Source organism: Mustela erminea, chromosome 11 (assembly GCF_009829155.1).
Source record: "Mustela erminea isolate mMusErm1 chromosome 11, mMusErm1.Pri, whole genome shotgun sequence".
Lineage (NCBI taxonomy): Eukaryota > Metazoa > Chordata > Mammalia > Carnivora > Mustelidae > Mustela > Mustela erminea.
In genome coordinates, this window is record NC_045624.1 from 19,079,457 (window position 1) to 19,106,321 (window position 26,865).

At 39.2% G+C, this 26,865-nt stretch overlaps 1 protein-coding gene across 5 annotated transcripts in view; it reads right to left on the reverse strand.

Moving 5' to 3' along the window:
• EXOC4 (exocyst complex component 4) overlaps nucleotides 1-26,865 on the reverse strand; it is a 725,477-nt gene that overhangs the window by 520,673 nt on the left and 177,939 nt on the right. For all 5 annotated transcript variants that reach the window (XM_032304527.1, XM_032304528.1, XM_032304529.1 and 2 more), the window contains exon 8: nucleotides 3,431-3,576. In XM_032304527.1, the coding sequence (XP_032160418.1) occupies nucleotides 3,431-3,576 (146 nt within the window). The remainder of the gene's footprint in view (nucleotides 1-3,430; nucleotides 3,577-26,865) is intronic.

Sequence of the window (26,865 nt, forward strand, 5' to 3'; positions counted from 1 at the left end):
ATAATGGATAGGTTTCTGGCAACAGAAAAGGAACGCCACCACTTCCTTAATTCTGCCTTTTTTTCCCCATTCTTTGACAAGGAAGATGAATATCAGTCTGAGGGAGACCCTAGGGTTTCTTGATCCTCTCCTCTGCACCCTGCCAAGAACTGAGAGGACCCTCGCAGCCAGAAGGAAGGCAGAGTGTGCAGTCCTTCAGAAGTGCCACCTGCCAGTCAAGTGCTGGAGAGAAGTCGCTGACCTCCGGAGAGCATGCTGACAGCTATTGATCAAACATGGCAAGGGAAAAAGAAATGAACTCTTGAGCCAAGAATAGAGAGGCACACAGGCTAGAATGAGAACTTAAACACACTTAATTAACCTTGGCTAGGGGCAATTAAAGAGAGTAATAAAGTCCTTCACGGGTGTCATAAAAACAGATTACAGCTCACCCAAATCTTAATCCTTTATGACCTGATGCATTTTTGCTACTCAGGAAACCCTCTGTATGTTTGCTACAACTCACAGATTGCTAAAATTTTACAGTAAAAGAGGCCCTAGGGATGATATGGTCTCACTTCCTTATTTTATAGCCAAAGACACAGAGATCCACGATGACAGTAGACCCACTCTGGTTTGCATGGTTCATTAATGGGAGAACCAAGACCAGAAGGAGGCAAATCTGTAAGAATGGTCTAATTCGGTATGGATGATGAGTTTCTATTACTACGCAATAGTAGTGAATGTTTAAGAATAACTTAAGTTCATTTATTTGGTTCCGATAATTTATATGTTTTTCAGTACCACAACTTCAGGTTAGGCTAAATGTGCAAAAATGTATACAGTGGCCTGAGGTTGAATGTTTAGGGTGATGGTTGAGAGCATGAAATCTAAACACCTTACAACCTGCTTTCTGCAGTACACCGAGATTTACCACAGGAAGAAAAAGAGAGAAAGAGAGAGGTAGAGAGAGAGAGAGTGAGAGAGAGAGAGAGAAGCACACCAGAGAGCAAGCAAGCAAACAAGCCAGCGAAGCAAAAGCCCAAGGATTAGGCAGCATCTCGGGCCGTCTTCGTTAACCACGTTTTCTCTTTCAGTACCTTCCCTGTCTGCTGCCAGAGTCCCCATTCTAGCTGGGCATTCGGCTTCTTTGCTCCCTCTTCCAATGGCTGAATGCTGAGGAAAAGCGGTTCCTCTCCAGCCCACAACTATCACCAGAGAAGATCCCTGACTATTTTAAGACAATCACTGGGATCTGCCAGGGACTGGTATAGGAATTCGCGTAAGACCCGATCCCAAGACCTGAGAGAAACTTGCAGGGGGGTCTTGTCACTGGCAGAAAAGATGAATAAAGAGATAGTTATTAATTTTTAAAAAAGATCTGAAATGGTACAGCCATTTTGTAAGACAGTTTGGCAGTGTCTCGCAAAGCTAAACATAATCTTACCAAATGGTCTGGTAATCATTCTTTTAGGGAGTTCTCCACATGAACAGAAAACTTACATCTACACAAACACCTGCATGTTTATAGCAGCCTTCTTCACAATGGCCAGAAATTGGAAGCCACCAAGGTGTCTTTCAACAGAAAATGGAAAAAAACCAAGGTACATGCACACAATGGAATATTATTTAGCAATACAAAGAGAGGAGCTATCAAGCCACGAAAGACCTTAAATGCATATTGCTAAGTGAAAGAAGCTCATCTGAAAAGTCCACACACTCTATGATCCCAACTATAACACGTTCTGGAAAAGATAAACCACAGAGATAGTGATTATCAGGGGCTCAGGGGGTGGGGAAAAGAGGGAAGAATGAGTGGAAAACAGGATGTTGAGGGCAGCAAAAGTATTCTGTATGATAACGTGATGGTGCATATACGACAAGACATATTTTTCAAGACCCATAGAATGTACAAAACAGAGAGTGAACTAGAAGGTAAACGACGCACTTTAGTTAATAATGGTCAATATCGATTCATCAGTTGTACGAAACGTACCAGAGGAACGAATGCAAGATGTTAACATAAGTAGAAATTCTGAGGAAGGGGGACGTTAAGAGAATTCTTTGTCTTGTCTACTTGATTTTTCTTTAAACTGAAAAGCGGTATTAAAAACAGTCCACTAATTTCAAAAACAAAATTTGCAGAAGAATCACACCCTCTCCTTGGCTGCACCATTATACTGGAGTGGGACCAAAGGCATGAAATGAGAGTCGGGTCCTTGAGGATGATGCACTGTCGGATTCCAGACTCCACTTCGTTCCTCCTTACCGCGTGAGGTAAGAACTTTCCAATGGGGGCCTGTGTTACCTGTGGACTAAAGCATTTTAACTACTAGTGCATCTGTGCTCTGAACAAAACGGTAAAACATAAAAAAAGAATGCACTCGATACACAGAATGCATTTTATTCCAGTGTAGGCACACTCAATCTCCTTTCCTCCAGATCCCAAGATGAACGCCCTGTTGGAACTTCCAGTAATGATTAAGAACTCTATGAATCTATGATATAAACAAATCTCAAAAGTGAATCAATAAAAGATACTCTAGCTTCAACTGTTCCAAAATAATGAATTCCAAACACAGAGATAATACTTCTGTAGTCACTTCATATGCTAAGATTTACAGGCACAACTGCTTAACCCGTTATCTCCTGACTCCTCAGAAGAACACAGAGACCGACCAAGACTTAAACCCTGCTTCTACCAATTGCTAGCTATGTGAATTTACGTAAGTTACTTAACCTCGCTAGGGTCTCAAGTTTTTGTGTGCAAAAAAAGGATTAAAAATAAGACCCCGAGGGGTGCCTGGGTGGCTCAGTGGGTTAAAGCCTCTGCCTTCAGCTCAGGTCATGATCCCAGGGTCCTGGGATTGAGCCCCACGTCAGACTCTCTGCTCAGCGGGAAGCCTGCTTCCGCCTCCTCTCTCTCTCTCTCTCTCTCTCTGCCTGCCTCTCTGCCTACTTATAATCTCTGTCTATAAAATAAATACATTAAAAAAAAAATAAGACCCCGACCCATAAGGTTGTAATGAGTAGATGAGACAATCCATGAAAAAGGCTTCATGCTTTCGCTAGGATTTAGGATTCAGCGTTAGCCACTACTCCTGCTGCCGAAATCTGACATAATCTGAAAGCTGATGTATTTCATTTCATATAAAAGTCCCCAGAAACAACTGGCAAGTTTCATTTCCCTTCATTTTACATAAAACACCACAGAAGTAAATTCCAAAATCTTTATTAAAAGTCCTAGACAGTCCACTCACCATATTTCAAAACAGCCATTTCCCCTTACAGAAAACAAAGGTATACAAAATAAAAAATATTTTCACTTTCTATAAGTTGCTTCAAATCAGCTTCCACTGGGTGAGGCACCAGCTGCCGAAACAGTAGAGAATATTCCACTCGGATCAAACACTCCTGATGCCTGCTATCTTACCATCAGGGAGATACTTACTTAAAAAGAGAATTTTTTGGCCTTTGAGGTTTCTTCTTGGCAAAAAAGGCTGCAAAATCGCGTCCAGTGCTGGCATAACTTAGTTGAGCTGATGGTTCAGAGGCCGTACGAGTATTTTTCATATCCAAGTACTCAGTCAACAGCATCTGTGCAATCAGATAAACAGTTTAATGCACACATTTATGATGGGCAACTAAGAAAAGCAATTTAAAATGATGAAAGCCTCATCCTTGACATTCGGAAGTATATTAACCTAGCTATTCATACTTCTAGTTGGAGATCTAAGGAATGATTCAGTATAAACAGAAAGTCATCTATTTGCCATCTACACTTAAAACTGAGAATAGGATGTTAGGCATTTGAACGTGGGGGTAACGGGGAACATTTTTCTTGAGGTTCCGCTATGCGCCAGGTACTGTGCCAAGAGAGTTAACCAACCTTTATAACCCTCATAACTGGGGCACCTGGGTGGCTCAGTCATTAAGTGTCTGCCTTTGGCTCAGGTCATGGTCTCAGGGTCCTGGGATCGAGCCCTGCATCGGGCTCCTTGCTTCTTCCTCTCCCACTCCCCCTGCTTGTATTCCCTCTTTTGCCATGTCTCTCTCTGTCAAATAAATAAATAAAATCTTAAAAAAAAAAAAAAAAAACCCTCATAACTCCCAATTGCAGCAATGTCAGCAGCAAGGACACAGTACTTACTATGTTGTAGACAAGGGGCTAATTTGTACTTAAAGCACAACATTTGATTAAAGGAATTCTCAGGTTACAGATAAGGAAGTGGTTTAGGGATTGCAGCATGAACCCTGGGATCCTCACTCAGGAGACCATGTCACACTCCTCACTCTATAGTGAAGGGAAATAAGTGACTCTGGTGACTCCAACAAACTCGCTAAGAGGCACCATGAGCCACTGCAGGCTAAGAGGCGCTAACCTACAAATGATTTCTAGGGCCACTGCTCATCTTGACAGCTTCAAAGCAAGAAAACCAACAGCTTTTTAAATCATAAGTGCCAATGGGTAATACTTATAAAACTGATCCCTTTTACAGCCTCAAGGAGGGGAAGGCTTGGGCTCAAAACAGCTGCTCTATTTCTTTTTTTTTTTTTAATTTTATTTATTTACTTATTTTAGAAAGAGAGTGTGTGCACATATGTGGGAGTGGGAGGGGGTGGGAGGGGGAGAGGGAGAGAATCTCAAGCAGGCTGAGCTTGGAGCCTGACAAAGGGCTTGATCTCATGACCCCGCAATTATGACCTAAGCCAGAATCAAAAGCCGGATGCTTAACTGACTGAGCCATCCAGGCGCCCCAGCTGTTGTATTTCTAAGACGAGTGTTCTAAAAAGTTCCCACTGTTGTGAAAGAAAGCAGATCTGGAAGAGAGATCACCATGGTTCCTAAGACTATCTAACGTGGAATTAAGTATGTCAACTCATTTCTGTAATCACTTGCCTCATTTAAAATTTCAGGATAATCAAGTGTTACCGAAGACATAAGTGGGTGGCTCAGTGGTTAAGCCTCTGCCTTCGGCTCAGGTCATGATCTCAGAGTCCTGGGATCAAGTCCTGCATCGGGCTCTCTGCTTGGCAGGGAGACTGCTTCCTCCTCTCTCTCTCTGCCTGCCTCTCTGCCTACTTGTGATCTCTGTCTGTCAAATAAATAAATAAAATCTTTAAAAAAAAAAAAAAAAAAGATGTAAGCAAGCAATTCTACCCATGACTGAAATAAAAGCTTTGCAGACTCAAGTTCCAGTAAGTGTTCCTTCCATCTGCAGGTGTATATTCATTCATTTGCATATTCATTCAATAAAGCTTTGAAGACCATATTAAATGTTATCAGCAAAAGCATTTATGAACCACTCTGTGAGCATGATGCTGTCCCAAGTTTTAAAGCCAATTATGTCTGTTATGAGCATATACGTGTTACTAAATATTTATTAAGTATCAGAAATGTTCAGAAAATGACCCTAATTTGATCTTCCAATCTAGCAAGCCAAAGCTACTATCTATATTTTGGAGATGAAGAAACAGATTTAAAGGTTGGAAAGACTAGCCTATATCTGTGTGTGGGTGCAGGAATTAATGGGAAATCTCTGTACCTTCCCCTCAATTTTGCTGTGAACCTATGTATGTGGTCTTTGGGAAAAAAATAAATAAAACCAGCCTAAGGTCTTATAATTAAGGAACAACAGACCAGGATTTCAACCCTGGTGCAGTTGACTCTGTAGCCTGGTTCATCCCCACGACACTCTACCCTTACTGAAAGCAAAAACTCTCCCAATGAGAATGGCTATGGGTGGCAGCAAACAGACTTAGTCACGTTTCTATACAAAGGAGATTTCACTGGGAAACCATAAAACATATTAACAGATTGGTCAGTGTTTTTCTTAATATGTTTACAAGGCTACCAGAATATTATTCAGCACAGTGATATAGTAATATACTGACAAATACCATCTCTGCTAATACGTCATCCAAACTGCCCAAGAGGCAAGGAGAATATTAAATTGGGTCTTGACTTCAGTAACGACTCAACTGAGGAACTTGATGACTTTGTAGATCTGGTACTCAATTACTTGGTAGATCTAGAGTTGATGCTAATAGTTTGTGGGAATTTGTGATCAAAAGAAGGCTAGTAAACCAGAACAGAATTTCAAATTGATAGGATCACAGAACAATGTCTATAAAGGCACTTGTTTTCATTCAAGTGTTGGTTTTAATACCAATCAGTGTGACAGAAATAGGTTTCTACCAAAGCATGAAGATACATTAAACCAGGAATTCTTTTGAGGTACTGCTTGTCCTAGAATTCAACGGTTGGCCTTGTACAGTAAAATATTGACTGATCAGGGCCTACCTGGGAGCATCCTTAAAACTCAGGTAATTCAACATCGCTGTCCTTTTTCTCCAAGTCAGTAAAGTCCTCCTAAATATCACCTCTTACTTTATTATCTAGTCTTCTACACTGGCTTCTCCCCTTCTTTCGACAAACACATACTATTTCTACCTTCTTAACCCAAAATCTTACTTTGGTCCTCATTCTCTATGATCTTCCTTCCCTTCTGTCCTTAGGTTCCAAACGTACAAAGCAGCCTTCACATGTATTTCTGTTACCATGATACACTTTAGCCCTGACTTCCCTCCCACGCTCCAGTCCCACCTCTGTGACAGCACACTTGATCTTCTCTCACATTGCTCGGATAAAGTCAAGCCTAAATTCTGAGACCTAAATCCTTTTCCCATAAAATGGGCAATTCCTTCTGTCTTCTTTCTGTGAGGGATTTCTTGTTCTTACCAGCCTCTGGGTTTAAAACTTCAGAACGGTCCTTGGTCACTTTCCCTCACCTTTGTACCCATGCAGGAGTTAGTACCCCAGGGCATCAATCTTTCCCAACTCTCTATTATTTGTCCCCACTCATCATTTGACAGCCATCAGCTTCAACTCACGTTGTTTCTCTGTCTGCCCCTGGTCTCTTCTTCCTCCAGTCCCTCCCATACACCACAAACAGAGTGGTTTTCCTAAAACCCTGTTGCCAATGCTGTCTTAAGGCTATTTTGTCATCTGCGCCAATCTGACCTTAGTATCTACTCCTGATCATATCTTAGTGTCCGCGACATGAACCCAGCACTCAATCAGAATCAACTACTTACCTCTTCCCTGAACATTCATGCCAGGGCCCTCTGATTTTTGGAACGCCTGACCTAGGTTACCCTCTTTCCTCGATACCCTAACAAACCCACCCCCAAAACAATTCCAATGTTTTCTCTCCAATGACTCCTTCTCAAGCCACTTTAGGCAGCTGTCCCCTTTTCTGAGCTCCTACAGTACCCATCTGATACACTGTTAAAGAAGTGTTCATCAAAAACTATCTGATATGATGACTTAACATTTAAGGAAAAGACACCCAACCACCCCAATTTTTACAGTTCTTTACTTTCATCATAGCCATGAAACACACCAGAAAATGAAATATATATACTGTGAATCACTGAATTTTACAAAATGTGGTAAGAAGCCTTGATGTATATGTTTTCAATACACACGTTAGAAATATTCTCAAAAACAGAATGAGCCCTGTACATAACCCTTCAGTATAAAAATCTATAATACAAGTGAAATTAAAAAGGGATAGCTATGGGGCACCTGGGTGGCTCAGTGGGTTAAAGCCTCTGTCTTCAGCTCAGGTCATGATCTCAGGGTCCTGGGATCAAGCCCCACATCAGGCTCTCTGCTCAGCGGGGAGCTTGCTTCCTCCTCTCTCCCTCTCCGCCTGCCTCTCTGCCTAGTTGTGATCTCTGTCTGTCAAATGAATAAATAAAATCTTTTTTAAAAGGGGGGGAAGAGCTATGATTTTAATCAAAAGCTTTGCCATATTTGTTTCCTTCACTGTATTTGGTTCTTTTCCTAATATCATTTACCACCAGTTAGAAAATACTGCATTAAAACAGGTAAAGTCTTATTTTGATACCAAATTGTAAAAAGTGGTTTTTTAAAAATATCTCAAAGAACAAAAAAGCTCCTTTTTCTAAGATGCTTGGATTTTGCCTGAATTAGGCAAAATCATCTACTACCAAGTCTTGACACAAACGTCAGACACCTGGTATTAAAATACAACCGTGTAATTTCTTGGTGATTCCACATCGTTATGAATAATGTACTCCATCTTCTAAATTGTACATAAACATTCTAAACCATTACCTATGGGTTCAAATCTCCATTTTTATGAGCAGAAATAAGCCACACACATTGTCTTTTGCCTGGGGAAAATCACCCAAGACTGGAATTCTGGGACATTATATGAGCTAGCAATCATATCTTATCCATAGAAAACCTAAAGAAGATTATCCCATGTTCTTGTTAACTCTAAATTCCTTCATATCTTTTCTCATTTAAGCACAGGTAACTGCTATAAAGAGAGTCAAAGTTTATGGGGTCTTTTAACTTCAAAGGTATTAATTTGTAGTACCAAAGACAAGAATTATGAAAACATGGCTGGAAAGCACCAGAATATCCACAGATCCCAGGGATATTACGATTCACTTTATCTTTTGAATACCTGCTATGCTGAATGGTTCTGTGATAGAAGCCAAGAAATATAATGCTTTAAAGAAAATACAAATTGGGGTGGTCTGGTATTTCTTCTGCTGTAATATTTGATTAGCAGTTGCAAAGATGCTAGTCAGAAATCTCATGATGTATCAAGCAGAGCCAAGATTTTGAAATTTAGAACTTGCTTAGCATTGGCAACATCATTCTAAATGAATCCCTCATTTACCATTCAACCTTCTTTATTTAAAATATTGCTTGTGGCTGCTTATGTCACACACCCAGAGTTTCCTAAAAATAAATATGGAATTTACCAGCTTATAATGAACACACTTCCTGTCTTCAGCTTCTACGTTAATCTAAGTAGAAACATCCAGATCCCTCTAGGTAGTTAATATAGTAAATCCCTTTCACTAGCTTCCCAGCTTAGAAAATCCTTACCTCATCTAAAAATTGTTCCCCAACTACACAGTGGACTCTGGTTGCCATGCTTGTAACCATGGGAATGTCATCCTCTCAGCCAGAGCCTACTCTACTGGGGAGAAAGTCAACCTCCAGTTAGGCCATCAGGTTCTCTTTCCTAGTAATGGATTAGTGGGATACGGTCTCTGTTGGTCAACGGAGATGAAAAGATGTAAATTCTTAGGGCAACCTTCTCATACTGTGTGGATGAAAAACCAAAGAAAGCCAATCTGCAGAGAGGATAAAAGAATGAACTAGATGATGAGATAGAAACAGGAGATAGGTCTTTTATCCATTTTGAGTTTATCTTTGTGTATGGTGTAAGAGAATGGTCGAGTTTCATTCTTCTACATATAGCTGCCCAGTTTTCCCAGCACCACTTATTGAAGAGACTATCTTTTTTCCACTGTATATTTTTTCCTGTTTTGTCAAAGATTATTTGACCATAGAGTTGAGGGTCCATATCTGGGCTCTCTACTCTGTTCCACTGGTCTATGTGTCTGTTTTTATGCCAGTACCATGCTGTCTTGGTGATCACAGCTTTGTAGTAAAGCTTGAAATCAGGTAACGTGATGCCCCCAGTTTTATTTTTGTTTTTCAACATTTCCTTAGCGATTCACGGTCTCTTCTGATTCCATACAAATTTTAGGATTATTTGCTCCAGCTCTTTGAAGAATACCAGTGGAATTTTGATCGGAATGGCATTAAAAGTATAGATTGCTCTAGGCAGTAGAGACATTTTAACAATGTTTATTCTTCCAATCCAAGAGCATGGAATGGTCTTCCATCTTTTTGTGTCTTCTTCAATTTCTTTCATGAGTGTTCTGTAGTTCCTCGAGTACAGATCCTTTACCTCTTTGGTTAGGTTTATTCCCAGGTATCTTATGGTTCTTGGTGCTATAGTAAATGGAATCGATTCTCTAATTTCTCTTTCTCTATTTTCATTATTAGTGTATAAGAAAGCCACTGATTTCTGTACATTGACTTTGTATCCTGCCACGTTGCTGAATTGCTGTATGAGTTCTAGTAGTTAGTGGGTGGAGTCTTTCGGGTTTTCCATATAAAGAATCATGTCATCTGCAAAGACAGAGAGTTTGACTTCTTCATTACCAATTTGGCTACCTTTATTTCCCTTTGTTGTCTGATTGCTGTTGCTAGGACTTCTAATACTATGTTGAACAAGAGTGGTGAGAGTGGGCATCCTTGTCGTGTTCCTGATTTCAACGGGAAGGACGCAAGCTTTTTCCCATTGAGGATGATATTTGCTGTGGGTCTTTCATAGATAGATTTGATGAAGTTCAGGAATGTTCCCTCTATCCCTATACTTTGAAGCGTTTTAATCAGGAATGGATGCTGGATTTTGTCAAATGCTTTTTCTGCATCGATTGAGAGGACCATGTGGTTCTTCTCTCTTCTTTTATTAATTTGTTCTATCACATTGATTGATTTGCGAATGCTGAACCATCCTTGTAGCCCAGGGATGAATCCCACCTGGTCATGGTGGATAATCTTTTTAATGTGCTGTTGTTGGATCCTGTTTGCTAGGATCTTGTTGAGAATCTTAGCATACATATTCATCAGTAATATTGGTCTGAAATTCTCCTTTTTGGTAGGGTCTTTGCCTGGTTTGGGGATCAGGGTAATGCTGGCTTCATAGAAAGAGTCAGGAAGTTTTCCTTCTGCTTCAATTTTCTGAAACAGCTTCAGGAGAATAGGTGTTATTTCTTCTTTGAAAGTTTGGTAGAATTCCCCAGGGAATCCATCAGGTCCTGGGCTCTTGTTTTTTGGGAGGTTTTTGATCACCGCTTCAATCTCGTTACTAGATATTGGTCTATTCAGGTTGTCAATTTCTTCCTGATTCAATTTTGGGAGTTTATAGTTTTCCAGGAATGCATCCATTTCATCTAGGTTGCTTAGCTTATTGGCATATAACTGTTGATAATAACTTCTGATGATTGTTTCTACTTCCTTGGTGTTCATTGTGATCTCTCCCTTTTCATTCATAATTTTATGTATTTGAGCTTTCTCTCTTTTCTTTTGGATTAGTGTCGCCAATGGTTTATCAATATTGATTCTTTCAAAAAACCAGCTTCTAGTTTCAAAGTGAGACAGGAATCCATCAGAATCCTAGAGGAGAACACAGGCAGTAATCTCTTCGATATCAGCCACAGCAACTTCTTTCAAGATATGTCTCCAAAGGCCAAGGAAACAAAAGCGAAGATGAACTATTGGGACTTCATCAAAATCAAAAGCTTCTGCACAGCCAAGGAAACAGTCAAGAAAACAAAGAGGCAACCCACGGAATGGGAGAAGATATTTGCAAATGACAGTACAGACAAAAGGTTGATATCCAGGATCTATACAGACAATCATATCAAAAAATGGGCAGAAGATATGGACAGACACTTTTCCAATAAAGACATAGAAATGGCTATCAGACACATGAAAAAATGTTCATCATCACTAGCCGTCAGGGAGATTCAAATTAAAACTACATTGAGATACCACCTTACACTGGTTAGAATGGCCAAAATTAGCATGACAGGAAACAACATGTGTTGGAGAGGATGTGGAGAAAGGGGAACCCTCTTACACTGGGTTGGAATACACTGGTGGGAATGCAAGTTGGTGCAGCCTCTTTGGAGAACAATGTGGAGATTCCTCAAAAAATTAAAAATAGAACTTCCCTATGACCCTGCCATTGCATTCCTGGGTATTTACCCCAAAGATACAGATGGAGTGAAAAGAAGGGCCATCTGTACCCCAATGTTTATAGCAGCAATGGCCATGGTCGCCAAACTATGGAAAGAACCAAAATGCCCTTCAACAGACGAATGGATAAGGAAGATGTGGTCCATATACACTATGGAGTATTATGCCTCCATCAGAAAGGATGAATACCCAACTTTTGTAGCAACATGGACGGGACTGGAAGAGATTATGCTGAGTGAAATAAGCAGAGAGAGTCAATTATCATATGGTTTCACTTATTTGTGGAGCATAACAAATAGCATGGAGGATATGGGGAGATAGAGAAGAGAAGGGAGTTGGGGGTAATTGGAAGGGGAGGTGAACCATGAGATACTATGGACTCTGAAAAACAATCTGGGGGTTTTGAAGGGGTGGGGGGTGGGAGGTCGGGGTACCAGGTGGTGGGTATTATAGAGGGCACGGATTGCATGGAGCACTGGGTGTGGTGCAAAAATAATGAATACTGTTATGCTGAAAATAAAAAATAAATTAAAAAAAAAAAAGAAACAGGAGATAGATTTATAGGTTGCAACCCAAGTTTTCTGTAATTTACAGGTCTCAAATCCAGTTGCTAAACATCTTAAATTTTCTACTCTCGGGTTCCACAATATATCCTTTTGACCTTTATACATTTTCCTTATTTTTTTCTTATGATAGCTTGAATGATTTTTTTGTTTCTTCACCAAGACACCTATAGATAAACGACTACACGCTAACATGGATGTAGTGACACTTATATCACAATTTTTGCACAACACTGATATCTCACGATAATAAGAGGAGTGGTTTAAACAGGTTTCAATCTGTGCACTAAGAAACCAATTCTCCTCACTACTAACTTCAAATGTCCCATGATTTTACAGCCAAGCCATACTGTACTGATCCTACATGATGAATCTGAAAATTAGATTGCTAATGACTGGAGCAATAATAAGGTGAAAAGAAATCACTGTGCACTAAGACTACTTTTCTTGAGCAGTATCTTGAATGTACCTATATTAAATACAATAATTTTCATCTTACTTTTCAAACGCAGATGTCTAGGAGTTTCTGTTATAGGCACAGCAAAGTAGCTTCTTTTTGGACTAACCCTTATATCGATAATAATTATAAAAGCTAAAAAGAACAGACCAAAAAAATAATCATGGTATTAATTTGAAGGCCATGGAGAGAAACCAAATTGGGCAGAAACTGGTAGCTTTCACTCTTGAAAGCACACTAGTTGAGGCCCTCTGGTTTCTTCCCAGAGTGAACTTCCTACTTTCCATGGAGCAAGAGCCGAACTCAAGCAGAAACTACAATCTCAATGGATGGAGGAGACAAGGCTACGTCCAGGGACACCAGGACCTCCAGAATTTGAAAACAGAAATCCAGAGAAGGTGGTAGCAAAATCAGCATAATATGTCCCTCAAACCATTTCTTTGATTCCAGAAAATATTAAAACAGAAACTGAAACAATATTTTAAAAATTAGGGCCATTAAAATTACTAAAAACTATCAGATTTCCCCTATGTATGTTGCTAGTGAATGAAAGGTTAACGACAAAGAAAAAAAAATTCAGTTTTAATGAAGCATTTTCATTTCCCTGTTGTATAAGGACTAAAATATTCTGCAGTAAGGAAACTAAAAGAAAAATAAACAGTCATTTTGCAAATGGGATGGCTGCCTGCTTAATTATACTCATTATCAACGGCAATTGTGTAATTAAAACCACTATTAGTATGATCTTGTGACTAGTTCCTTGGTGTTTAAAGCAAAACAAACCAAAAAATTCAATGAGCACACATGTGTTTTCTGGTCCTGTACCAAATACCTGAATCAGGAAAAACCTAGATCATGTTTAGCTCCCTGCCAACCACAACAGATGTGTTCTTAACAAAGAAAACCCAGTTAATATTTTCCAAAAAAGAGTTCTCATTTTTTTTAATTAAACATATTTAATACCTAAAATATGCAAAGTATTATGCTGGATATAAAAACAAGATTCAAAAATAAATCTTTCCTTAATATCAAAACAAATCAATTTTACTATATATGTAAAATTTTATAAGTGTTAAAATTTGTAAAGAGTTAAAATCCAAATCAATCAATCAGTCCTTCCCCTCATATGCTTATCTAATGACAGACACATACATGAATGACTACAATACAAGGGAAAGTGGTAAGCATCAAGACAAAGAAATTGCTATGAGCACTTATCAAAGGACAAAACTACTCCTAACTGGACAATGAAACAAGGTTTCAAGATCATGGCACATGTAAAGACATAAATAAAATCTTAAAACATGTAAAAGCCAAAAACCAAAATGGTGGAAGGAATAGAACATACCAAGAAATGGTGCTGGGGAAATTCAGAGTATCTTTAGGTATCTTTAGCAGTGAGTAAATAGCTCAGGTAAGAACAAAATGAACAGTGAGAGATAGATCTGGAAAGTTGGTAAATGGACAAAGTTCTCAGGACCTTTAACACCAGGCTCCGGTACTGAAGCCAATACGAAAGTAGACAGCAATAAAAGGTTGTGAATAAGTCAGTAAAATGGTGATAAAAATACTTTAAATAAATGAATCTAGCAGCATATGAAATAAAAGATTAGAAGGGAATGGGATTTGGGGTAAAATGAATGACTAAGTAAATTATGATTAAGGAAGTACTTAACACATGAAGCAAAAACCTACCAAGATAAAGAAAAGAAAGAAAAAGAAAAAGAGAGGGGCTTCTGGATGGCGCAGTCAAGTGTCCAACTCTTGTTTCAGCTCAGGTCATGATTTTAGGGTCTTGAGATCAAGCCTGGGGTCAGGTTCTGAGCTCAGCAAGAAATCTACTGAAATTTCTCTCTCCCTCTCCCTGTGCGTGCTCTCTATCTCAAAATAAATAAATAAATCTAAGAAAGAAAAAAGAAAAAAGAGAGAAAGTAAGGAAGGAAGAGAAAAGAAAAGGAAAGAAAAGAAAAAGAGGTTAACTAAAGTAGTGAGAATGGGATTGTACAATTAAGGATACATTTGCGAGTCAATGCAGAGGGGGAAAAATGAACAAAATGTAACCAGTTATTCTGCAAAGGAAAGAGGAGGAGAAATAAAAGAATAACCAAAAGATTGCTCATCTGAGCAAAGAAAATCCTGTGGTTCCATGAACAATAACCAGGAATGCAGGAGGAGTCTGCTTCGTATAGACAATAAATTTAGTTTGAAATATACTCCCTTGTGAAGCATATGAATATTCATATTCATGTGTACCCTCAAATGCATAATTGTGAAAGGGGAAATAATGCTGATGAAATTTCCATGATTTATACATTAATTAACTTGCATTAGGACTATTAAGTATATTTCTATACAGTCTCCGAAGGACACTTTGAAGGACACATGCCCTTGAATATCTGTAATGTGATTTTATCCCACAGTATTGCTTAAAACAGCTTTGTTGAGGTATAATATATGTACCATGAAATTCACCCATTGTAGTGTATGGTTTATTGATTTTTAAGTGACTGTATACAATGTAACCACCATCGCAATCATTCTAGAACACTCCTGACACCGCAACATTTCCCTTATGATGTTAGCAGCAGCTTTTCCATAGAGCCTTTCATCAGGTTGAGGAAGTTCCTTTCTAGTCCTTGTTTGCTAAAGGTTTTTGTTTTTTAATCATCATTGGGTGTCAAGTGCTTTCCTGTGTCTACTGAGATGATTAAGTGGGTTTGATCCTTTATTCTATTAATAATTATGTATTACACAGATTTTTAAAAATAAATCCCACTTAATCATGGTGCATAATACAGTTTTATGCTGACAGATCCAATCTGCTCGTATTTTGTTCTAGAAGTTTGCATCTATGTTTATGAGGGATATTGCTCCATACTCTTCTGTGATCTTTCCCTATTTTATCAGGCTGATACTAGCTTCATAGGACGTGCTGGAAAATGCTCTTTCATTTCTCTGCTTTCTAAATGAGTTTACAAAGGATTGGTATGATTTCTTCTTTCAATGTTTCATAGCACACCGGTGTGGCTTCTCTACCTGGAGGACTCTGGTTTTTCTGTTATTTCCCACACCTCCTCACCCATTTGCCCAGTCCCCTACCCTCCTCCCCTCTGGAACTATTGGTTTGTTCTCTGTACCTATGGGTGTTTCCGTTTTTTGTTTTTAGGAAAATTTTTAATTACTAATTTGTCAGAGGACAACTCAGATTTTCTACTTCTTGAATCAATTTTGCTATTTTGTGCCTTTCTAAGATTCCTCCACTTCTTTTAATTGCCTAATTGGTTGGCATAAAGCTGTTTATAATATTCCTGTATAAGCTTTTTAAATTTCTTTAAGGTGTGTGGTAACGTCTCTTCTTTCATTCCTGATTTTGATACCTTTTAATTGATCAATCGAGCTAAAGATTTATCAGTTTTGATCTTTTCAAATAATCCGCTTTTGGTTTCATTATTTTTTTTCAATTGTTCTTCTGAGTTTTACTTCACTGATTTTTACTTTTGTCTTTATCATTCCTATTTCTGCTTGCTTTGGATTCTTTTTCTCCTTTTCTCCAGCTCTTAGGGTGCAAAGGAGCATGGTTGATTGTAGGCCTTTTTCCTTTCGCTCATGGTGAATTTAGAAGTTAGTTGCTTTACTTCCAAATGTTTAAGAAGATTCGAACTTTCCTCCTGTTGTTTAATTCTGTTGTGGCTAGAGAATAGAGTTATCCCATGATCTGGTGTACACTCGAGTATGTCCTGTGCAACAGTTTCTGTTCCAACAGTGTGGGGTAGAGTGTACCTTATCCATCAGTTTCACTCAAGATGCTTAACCCTGTTGTTCAAGTCTTACGTTTTCTGTCTAGCTGTTCTATCAATTATTGAAAAAAATAGTATGGACATCTCTAACTTTAACCACTGAATTTTCCACTCCTTTCCATTTTGTCAGTTTTTCCTCCATGTATTTTGGGCCCTATAATATTTTGATGGTTATTTTTAACTCAATCAGAAAAAACAGAAGACAAATAAAAGAAACCATGGTCTCAATGATTTTTTTCTCAATGGTCTCAAATGGTCTCAACACCCCAAAGCACATTTCTATTTCAATACATTCTCTGCCCACTTCTTTCAAACATATTTTAAAGTTCATTCTACCTATTTCTCTCACTTTCTCCCTTTTCCTCAAACGTGACTACCAAGCTCCATGACTTTCTAAACACCTTTACAAAGTAAAACTTCAGCGACTGGTTCAGCTTTACTCTGTACGAAGTCTAAGATGTCTCCTCACACTATGTTAATGATCCCTTTTAACATCACAGGGCCTTTCCCAGTCTCCTCGATTTCATTTCAACAATGTCTCCTCTATTTAACATTCTTGCTCCTTTGGAAATACTCCATCTCCCTGGTCTCCAACTTTGAATCCCTCTCGCTGACCACAATATCCTATTTCCTCCCAACTAATACACACCTTTCTCTTCTCAGTTTGGACTCAAATTTGGGAAAGACTGATCTGCATATTAGAATCACCCTGAAAACCACTTTAAAAATAAAGATTAATGTGCCCCACATTAGAAACACAAAATGAGAGGGTGATATGGAAATGCGGGAAAAGTGTCCTTGAAAAGGGCTCTACAACTCAACTAGCTGTACGACCTTCACAGGTTGCTTCATCCAGCTAAACCTTGTTTCGCTCATCTGTGAAATAAGGGTAACAGGATCTACTCCCTAGAATTAATATGAGAATAAAAGAAAAAATACATAAAATACTTAACACATAACAGTCTGTTATTATCTCTGGGGATGAGGCTCAAAAAATCTCCTATGGTTTTTTTAATGCATCCCAAGAGCCATGTAACAAAGATATTATCTCCCTGTGCCTTAGAACTTTAGTTTTCTCAACTGTAAAACAGAAGGAATGATATCACCTGCCCCAAGGAACTAGCATCAGGAGTGAGTGAGTTAATGCTATCAATTACTTAGAACATTGCCTGGAGCACAGCAATGTTTATTTATTTATAAATAAATAAACTTTATTTATATAAAATATAAATTTTTATTTAAAAAGTATATAAATATACTTTATTCATTAAGTAAATAAATTATCTCTACATCCTCAGCATCTTCCCGCTGTTATTCCTCTTCTCTTTCTTCTTTCCTCTTCCCTTTCTCTCTCTAATAAAACCTCAATGGCTAAGCCTAGGTTTCTGCTAGTACTCTCCAGACTTCTGAAACACTTTCACTTCAGTTAATCTGACTACCGCGTTGTCCAATCCAATCGTCTGCATGCTGAATATCCTTACTCTTTATTCTTGTTCTCTTCCATTCTAGTTACTTCTGCATTTCAGATCACTCCCAGGTCTCCCTCTACCAGCATACTTTCTCTCAAGTTCTACAGATGCACTCCCATCGTCTGCAAGAGCGTCTGTCTGGTTTCCACAACTTTATCACAATAAGGAGATGAAAACAGCAAAGACATGAACAGAGTGCCGAGGCATGAGGTCAACAAACAGCCTGAGCAGACACACTCTTTATCACCACCATTCTTCAAAAGGAGAGAGGGAGGGAAGAAAGAAAAGTCCCCTTAGCTCCCTTCCTTGTTGTTAATACCATTACCATTTCACTCATCTCCCATGATGAAAATCTGTAGTTAGCTCTGATCTTCTCGGTCTGGTTGCCCAAATCACTCAGCAAGTCCTATAGATTTTACACTATGTGTGTCATGTCCATTTCCTCTTCTAAATATTTTTATCCATACACTCATTCTGTTAGATCTGGCCCTCATTATCTTTTCCATCAAGTGTTAACAGTAGTCTCCCAACCCGTCATTCTGCCTCACACACCTTATGGCCATCTATCCCACAGCTAACGCAGAACTCAATGTCCCCATTCTTCTTCTCAAATCCTTCAGAGGCTTCCGCTTTGACTGCAAAATAAACCCCATCCCCTCACTGTTATTCAGCACCTTCCACAGTCCCCAAATGACCTCTGTAGACTTACTTCCCATTAATTGTTTTTACACAGCTACTGTTTGGTTAAACTAGATTTTGTCCTGTTCCTTACGTAAATCCCAAAGTTGTTTGTTTTTTTTTGGGGGGGGGGTCATATCAGAGTTTATCCTTTTTTTTTTTTTTTGTAACCTCTACTAACTTTTCCATCTATCAAGCATGGGGGAATGAGATCAAGAATGTCAATTTAAGTAAAACTTGATTGATTTTATTGCTTTTAACTTGATTGATTTTAACAAACTACAGGCGCTCCATTCAGATATGCCCAGAGGAGATATCAACCCTAGGTATGAAGACGCAGAAGTAGGTAAACACCTTTGAAGTTTTTCTTCTCATGGAGGTATAACTTCCATTCCCTTCTTTCAAAGTTCTTTTTGTAGCAGTCTTTTAATGTCACTTACCCTTAATCTTAAGATGACAGCTAGCTGCCTCTATCTTTACATTAGATGTAAATATGTGACACACACTGGTGGGTAGGATGGACCTTTCTTACCTTTTTTTCTGCCTTGAGGTCAATCTCCCAGTAGTAAGCTGACATCCGAATTGACACCATCAGACAACCAGTGAGCTTATTTCCAAAAGATATTGGCTCTTTCTGGTTTTCATATACTTATCATACTCATTTTAGATCAACACTAAACATTGATCGCTTATACCTCACAGAGGGAAACATGCAAAAACTGTAAATGCTTCTGATGATCTAGCTCATGTTTTTCCTTTACATACTTGTGTGTGTGTGTGTGTGTAGGTACACATACACACACTTGTTCATACTGACACAGATATTCATATATACTGAGAAAATAAACATCAGTGGGCATGCTGCATGGACACGTCATAGGTCTCTGCCTTCTGAGAAGTCACCACCTACCTTAACTGAAAACTAGGATAGCACTCTCATTGAAACCCATGCAGCCATTTATATCACTCAAGGACTGATCTTGTAGTTAATCTGCCTTCTCTCCTGCCTCTTAGTTCAGGCCATGCTTCTCCTTTGTATCTCTGTTAACATCTAGAAGAGTGTCTTGAACAAAGTAGGTGCTCTCCAGTAGGTCACCTAAATTCAAAGTCAGATGCTCTAAAGGGCAGCTCCATATTGATGTTTTACATTCGCAGATGAGCTCCTTGGAGGCGAACTACAGCCCCCATGGTGAAACTTCAGGCTTTTTGAGGTACATTAATTTACTCACATCACAGGAATACCATTTATTAAATTTCTGCTCCAATGAGATAAGTGCTACCCTAATGACCTGAAAGAGTTAATGCATCTTGGAAAAGACCCAAATTGCTCTCTGGAGACAGTTTATTCAATTAAGTGTCTCCAACCCAGAATTTTCAATTAGCAGTTCAGTTACTACGAACTCCTTCACATTGGTTATCTGTAATCTGTGAACAACGACACACCTACAGGAAACAATGTTTGCTTATAGTTCATTCAAAATAGAATCTTTAGGATTTAACAAGTGCAGATGCAGATTCCATTAACATTTATTTTGTACCCACTGAGTGCCAGAAACTGTGTTAAGTACCTGCTCATGAGGATTCGAAGGGAATATTCTGAAAAGCGGAGGATAATGGGGCTTGGAGAAACTGAATACACAAAGCACGAGATCACAAAGACAAATAAAATGGCTTCTTTTTGAAGGAATCCACGAAGATCTCAACTGAACCCACCTAAGGCTTTTCAGAATCCGGTTTCAGGCTATCTAATCACATCGTACAGTCTTCGTATGAATTATGTATATGGTAAATTCGTACAGCACTCACTGCTGTGAATGTGTGCCTATTAGCCTTATCTCAAATGACCTTCCCCAATGCCTAAACTCCCACCTTCCTTCAAGGACCAGTTCAGCTCCTAGCAAACACACAAAACCTTCTCTGACCAACGTCTCTTAAGTCACCCTTTACCATCCTGCAGGATCCACAGAGGGTTACCTGGACTTGGTAATTAATCATATACTACTGCTTACCGAACTTCCCTGAATTTATCTCTTAAACTCCCAATGTGACCTGATAAGAAGGCACTTTGTCTAATATTTCCCTGTATTATCATAAATTCATGTCACACTGAAACACCTTAACTAAAATCCTTCATAATTAAAGGAAGAACTTAATATCATTCATTTCTCAGCTTTGTCAACTCCTACATCGTAAGAAAGATTCTGTGATGTAAGCAAAATTCTTCTACCTGAAAGTGATGAAATACATATACTTCAGGCAAGACACTAATCAGATGACCTATACCTGTCGATGGCCTGGTTAAACAAAAAATAATCCTACTTAATCACTTTTGTTTCTGGAAAAAAGAAATACCACATCTACAACAAAATCTGTGATTTTTATACACTATTTTCCCTGAAATGTTCTATGTTAATTCAAAACATGGCATTAAATGATTTCACTTATCTACTACACTCGAGGTCAGCCCATCATCTGAAAGGTTAACCAAATTAACCGTGTTGCTGGTTTATCATAAATATAAAAAGTCAAGGGTTCAAAAAATAGATATTTTCTGATATTTATGGCATTAACTTTTAATTCTTTTAGAATGGATTTTCTACGTAACTTTAATTTTTCCAAACTGTTTTATTTTGATCTTTTATTTCAAAATAATATATGTTCATGACTACAAAAACATATAAACATATACAGAAACATATTTGAGTCTTTTAATAGTACTGTTGTATGCAATATATTTTATTGATTTGCCTTTGTTGGTAGTGCATTTCATAATTTTCTCTTGTCATTCCTCTCAATGATAATAAGCACAGTGTTCTGCACAATAAAGGACCTAGTAAATGCAATTATGTCCATCCAGAGGACCCAATTCTATCAGCAAGTGAAATAAAACCTGCCAGACTGGCAGCATATGGTCCAATAAGATCCCTTTCGCTCTCAATTATTTAGCGCCCATTTTCCGTACATCAGAGCACATCTCAATTTGTAAACCGTATTCCACCTGCCTGCTCCAACACATTTAACTCCTCCCTTCTGCCCCTAGGATGGAAGGGCAATGTCTGAACAGCTGATGCCAAAGAGTTTCGAAAATAAGTGGCCTATCAGAATCACCTGTCTCTGCAAAATCCGCATCTGTTCACTTTAACTCTCAGAAAGATGACCACGCCCAGCAGTGGGGTGTAATAAAAGGAAATGCAGTAGGATGGTTAATCTGACTCATTCCCATCCACTTGACAGTGAATGTTTGTCAACGTGACTTCAGAACGTCAGAGGAAGGGGGAAGCTGAGCCCAAGCCTCCTGGCTGTGAAAACTTCACAGCTCAACCGAACTATCCCTGGCCCTATTCTCACCGGGTAATGAGCTCATACCATAAAAGCAAGTCATGGAAAGGAAAAAGACAGCATGCTGTTTAAATACCAACCGTGTTAACTCGGAAGCAATACAGCACTATTCGTGTACCTCATGTTCTCTGCTAATTGCTTAAGACATCCTGCCACGGAGGAGACAGCAACAGTAGCCAGGACCTAGTCTTCTTTAAATGCCAGCTCTTAATAACAAACTCCAAAAAGGTCTTAATTGCATTTACCAGGAGCTCATGAACTTTAAAAGTTGTTAATCAGATTTCCATGTAAATGGAATGACGATTAAAGGTTAAGTACAGGTTTCTGAAATTTCAGAAGTTGAGAATATATTGCCCTTCATAGGGGAAAAAAAAACGATCAGCCTTGACAGGAACCAAACATCTTAATTAAACATGCAGAAGTACCATGCTTATTTTTATGTGAAGTTCTATTTTCAAATGTCAAAGTTAATCATGCACTTGACTAAAAATGTGCACAATTCACTCAGCCAGCGAAGAAATGCCTCGGTATTCTTTCCTGAGACAACATCTGCAGGTCTCCGAAAACGTCTCATGGCCCCTCGGACCCGATCCCTGCCCACGCGACACAGAAACCGAAGAATCACAGTGAAATGCCTTCCACACAGAGATCTTAATTGCTCTCCATCTGAGGAGTAATCTAAAGCCACACGTTTTCAATCAAGTCTGCTTCATATTTATGTGGCTCAGGAGAAACACGAGATGCTTCCCCCATAAATTTGCTGCACCTGTGTCCCTGGAGTGACATGTTGACAAATGAACATGACATCTCCTCAAACTCCAATAAGAATTTACGATTCTTGGAAAGAATATATTTGATCAATTATAGTGTCATCACAGTTGAAAGCAAAACCGTGTCTTTGGAGTGCACTCCACAAAATTTGCGAGTGCTTGTATTCCGCAACAGGATATAAATGACAGGTTCCCCAAGCCCCGAGTCAGGTCCTCCTGCTCTAGCACTCCGTCTCAGATTCTCCAGCTTGAGAGGAGCTAGGAGGAGAAGGACTCAGGTGAATAGCTGTGTAGTGCCCTAGCCACCCAGCAGGGCTGGAAATTGGAAAGTATTTGTGGTGTAATATCTAGCTCATAAAAACAAATAATTATTCTTTAAGCTGGTTACCTGCTAGTGGAAGGAAAAATAAAAATCCCTCCTGCAGCCCTACTTTTTCTGCTTTTTGTCCTGATTATACTTCTAATTCTCCCTTCTTTTATTCCTTCTAGGAGTCTGAGAAATCTCCAGTGTTTGCTCAACACAAGGTACCTACACCCCACTTTAATAGAAAAGCACAGGTGCTTAGTGCTCGTACCAAAGCTACAACCACAACTCCTGCTGGAATTATTTCTAGCAATTGTTCTAGTGTGATTACATGTGGACACAGAGCCAACACAAGCTCTTGTGTCTTAAAGAAATCCAGAAGGGAAAAAGTAATACCGTATAATAATGAGCTCATTTGAGGTGAAAAGAGAGGAAGTAGGGAAGAGTTTTAAGTGGTTCTTTTTGGAAACTGCTCCTGCTGAACTGGGAGGTCCTCTGAGTAGAGTGTGTGCTTTTCAAGCACCAGCACCACCATGGCATCTCCCAACTTCCAACTATAAGGGGCTCCCTCTTCCTGAGGACAGAGTGTGAATTTTACTTTTGATTCAACCCACCATGTGTCAGTAAAGCTTTTAATAAGCAATCTGATTGAGAAAAAGATCTCACTCAATATGGCAAGGCTCTAAGGTGCTGGAAGACGGATGTGCTGAGAAACCACACTTGCTTCCTGCTAGGGGCCCTTTGTGACCAACAGCATATGGGCAGGCAGTGGGTCAAGAGTTCAGAGAGTCTGAGACAACATGTTCTTCTGTAACAGTTTCTCAGTAGAAAAGTATTTCATTCTCCTTTGTATTTCCCCAAAGAAGCTTACAGGGTTGGGGTGTGTGTGTACATGCAATGAATGCCAACTGGATAAACGGTTTTCTGCAGATGAAACCCATAAGCTTGGGGGCGACTGGGCGGCTCAGTCGGTTAGGCATCTGCCTTTGGCTCACATCATGACCTGGGAGCCCTAAATCCGGCTCCCTACACAGCGGGGAGTCTGCTTCTCCCTCTCTCTATCTCTGACCCTCCTCTGCTTGAGCATAGGCGCCCAGGCTCTCTCTCTCTCAAATAAATAAAATCATTAAAAAAAAAAAAAAGAGAGAGAGAGAGAGAGAAAGAAAGAAAAGAAAGAAGGAAATCCATAAGTTTGTCCTCACCAGTACTCTGTTCTCCTAAAGTACTCAACAAGACAATCAGGGCAGGGCTTCAATAAAGACAGAACACAAAATTCTTAGGAACTGTTTTTTTTGTTTTTGTTTTTGTTTTTGTTTTAGATTTTATTTATTTCTTTGGCAGAGAGAGATCACAAGTAGGCAGAGAGGCAGGCAGAGAGAAAGGAGGAAGCAGGCTCCCTGCCGAGCAGAGCCCGATGCAGGACTCGATCCCAGGACCCTAGGATCATGACCTGAGCTAAAGGCAGAGGCTTAACCCACTGAGCCACCCAGGCGCCCCAGGAACTGGTCTTTAAGAACAACTTCTCATCAACTATTACCACTGTGATATTCACTGTGGGCTTCTAATGAGACTGACCTAGGCAGTGTCTCACACAATTAAGCCACCTCATCCCAATATTTGTACTTTTATTCATTGAGCTGGACACAGCTGAACAACTGGCTGATTTCCTCCTGCTACAAACTCAATCACTTTTCAAGAACCAGCACAAGTATCCGCTTTACACTGATGTTGCCATTCCTCTCTCAAGCATTTATTGAATATAAGGCCCTGAGCATGTACCGCACACCCCAAGATGCAGGAGACACAGCTTGCCCGGGAGGAGGTCCAAGGATTGCTCAGTGGTCTTCCGTTCCTTTGAACCACAACGTTTAGCTTCTCTGCTAGCTGATACGAATAATGCTATAAATAAAATTAACCTTAAAAATATTACAGTATCACACCAAAAGTATCCATTCAAAAGGAGCACTCGAACAGCTACTTCAGCTGCTGACTTGGCTCTCATTTCGGTTCTCCATTTCCCTGGCCTGTTGCGGTGATTTCTTTAATTCATTTAATCAGTATTTAGAAGTGCCTTCTGTAGGGCAGTCACTAACCGAAGTACCTTAGTTTGTCACTGGGCTGCTATGTGGAATGACCCAGTTCTCCAAATCACCTATCATGTCCTTTATCCTGGGCTCTGTGATGACTGATTCCATACCGGCGATAGCTGCAGGCCAACAGAGAGCTCCGAGAACCCGGGAAGGTACATCTGCCATCAGGTATGAGACGGTCATCTGTACCATTCTGAGCAGCTTGCAGAGCTCAATCCATGATGTCTCCTCACTTGTCTTATACATGAGACACTGATTAGGTAGTCTACAATCTAGTTTTCTCTTATTACCCAATCTACCGGAATAGCCCCATTTGAAGTCTCTCCCTCCTCAAGGTATTCAATTAATTATATGATCACATCAATGCAAACTACAATGGTGTGCTCCATTAAGCCAAGAGAGCTTATCATTCCTGATAGTGATGTACTTTGACTCAGTGAAGATATAATAATTAGTCTCTATTTTGTTGGCCCTAGTACAGCTATTCCTTTTTCTGAACCCACAAAGCCATTACCTAAATATTTTCTAGCCACACAATGACCCCTCAGAATCTGGTGACCCATATGAACACCGTGATTCTAGGATTCAGTTACAGTAACTCACAAGCAGAAATCAGAATTGCTAATACAATGTATAGGCTGGGGAACAGTTGCTTTCATTTCCTTTGCATTTACTTTCAACTGGACAACATGTATTTATCTTTGAATAATAGCCTCCATGGATAAAGGAGAATACACCTAGATTGAATACAGAATGTAGCATAGCGACCAAAGACAATTCTGGTTTAGTGCAACATGGAAGGAAACAGACAGCTAATATAATTAATTTCTTATAATATATATTCTCAGAGAGTGATGCTATTATAATCAATAATACTTAGGTTAGTAAGTAACATAGTTAAAGAATATAAACTTGTGATTTGGGACATGGTGGACCAGGGAATAGCTACCAGCACCACTGATGTTTTGTCAAATTCCATTTCTTTAGCGGCCTTAAACACTGCTAGGACCACAGATATATCATTCCATTCTTAAGTCAAAATAGCAGGGAGTTAAAACCCATAAATCTGTAGAACACTAATTATGCATATTATACTGCAGCTTCAAAGGTGTAGTCAGCACTTTTCCATTCAATCACTAGCTCAGCCTTCTCCACTGATAGCTTCCTGTGTGTGTATCTACCACCTGAAGTTTCAGATCCATCGGCTCTGAAACAGCTTTCCAAGAAACCCAGACTTGTCATAATAAAAGGTTCTACAGAAGATAAAGACTAGTATTTGTTTCTCATGGGTCAGTCATGATACTTCAGGAGAAAAAAAAATCAATGGAACCTAGATGGGGGTATTCTTGAGCTTTGTCACAGATGGGCTGAAAATTGACAAGATAATCATCCTATTAAATAAACATCACATATTGCCACCTTAGAAATATCTTCCATTTGTAGCGCAGAAAAAGTTCTGTTTTTGTAACCTTCAGCCTAACGATGAACCAAAGCAAATCCTCTTAAGGACTGAAGGTAGTGCTGGAGAAATAATTAAGATATAATACAAAACATAAAGGCAGAGTTATTCTAGCATAATCAAAAAAATTTTTTCTAGAAATGAATCAAAGAAAACACCTCCTAATCTATGAGAAACTGAATATTTAGAATGTTTTCAGTCCAGTTATGTGTGAATAGGGGTAAAAATGTAATAGCAGCCTGTCTCTAGTTTCTTTAAGATTGACATTTAAAAGCCGCCTGAACCACACAAT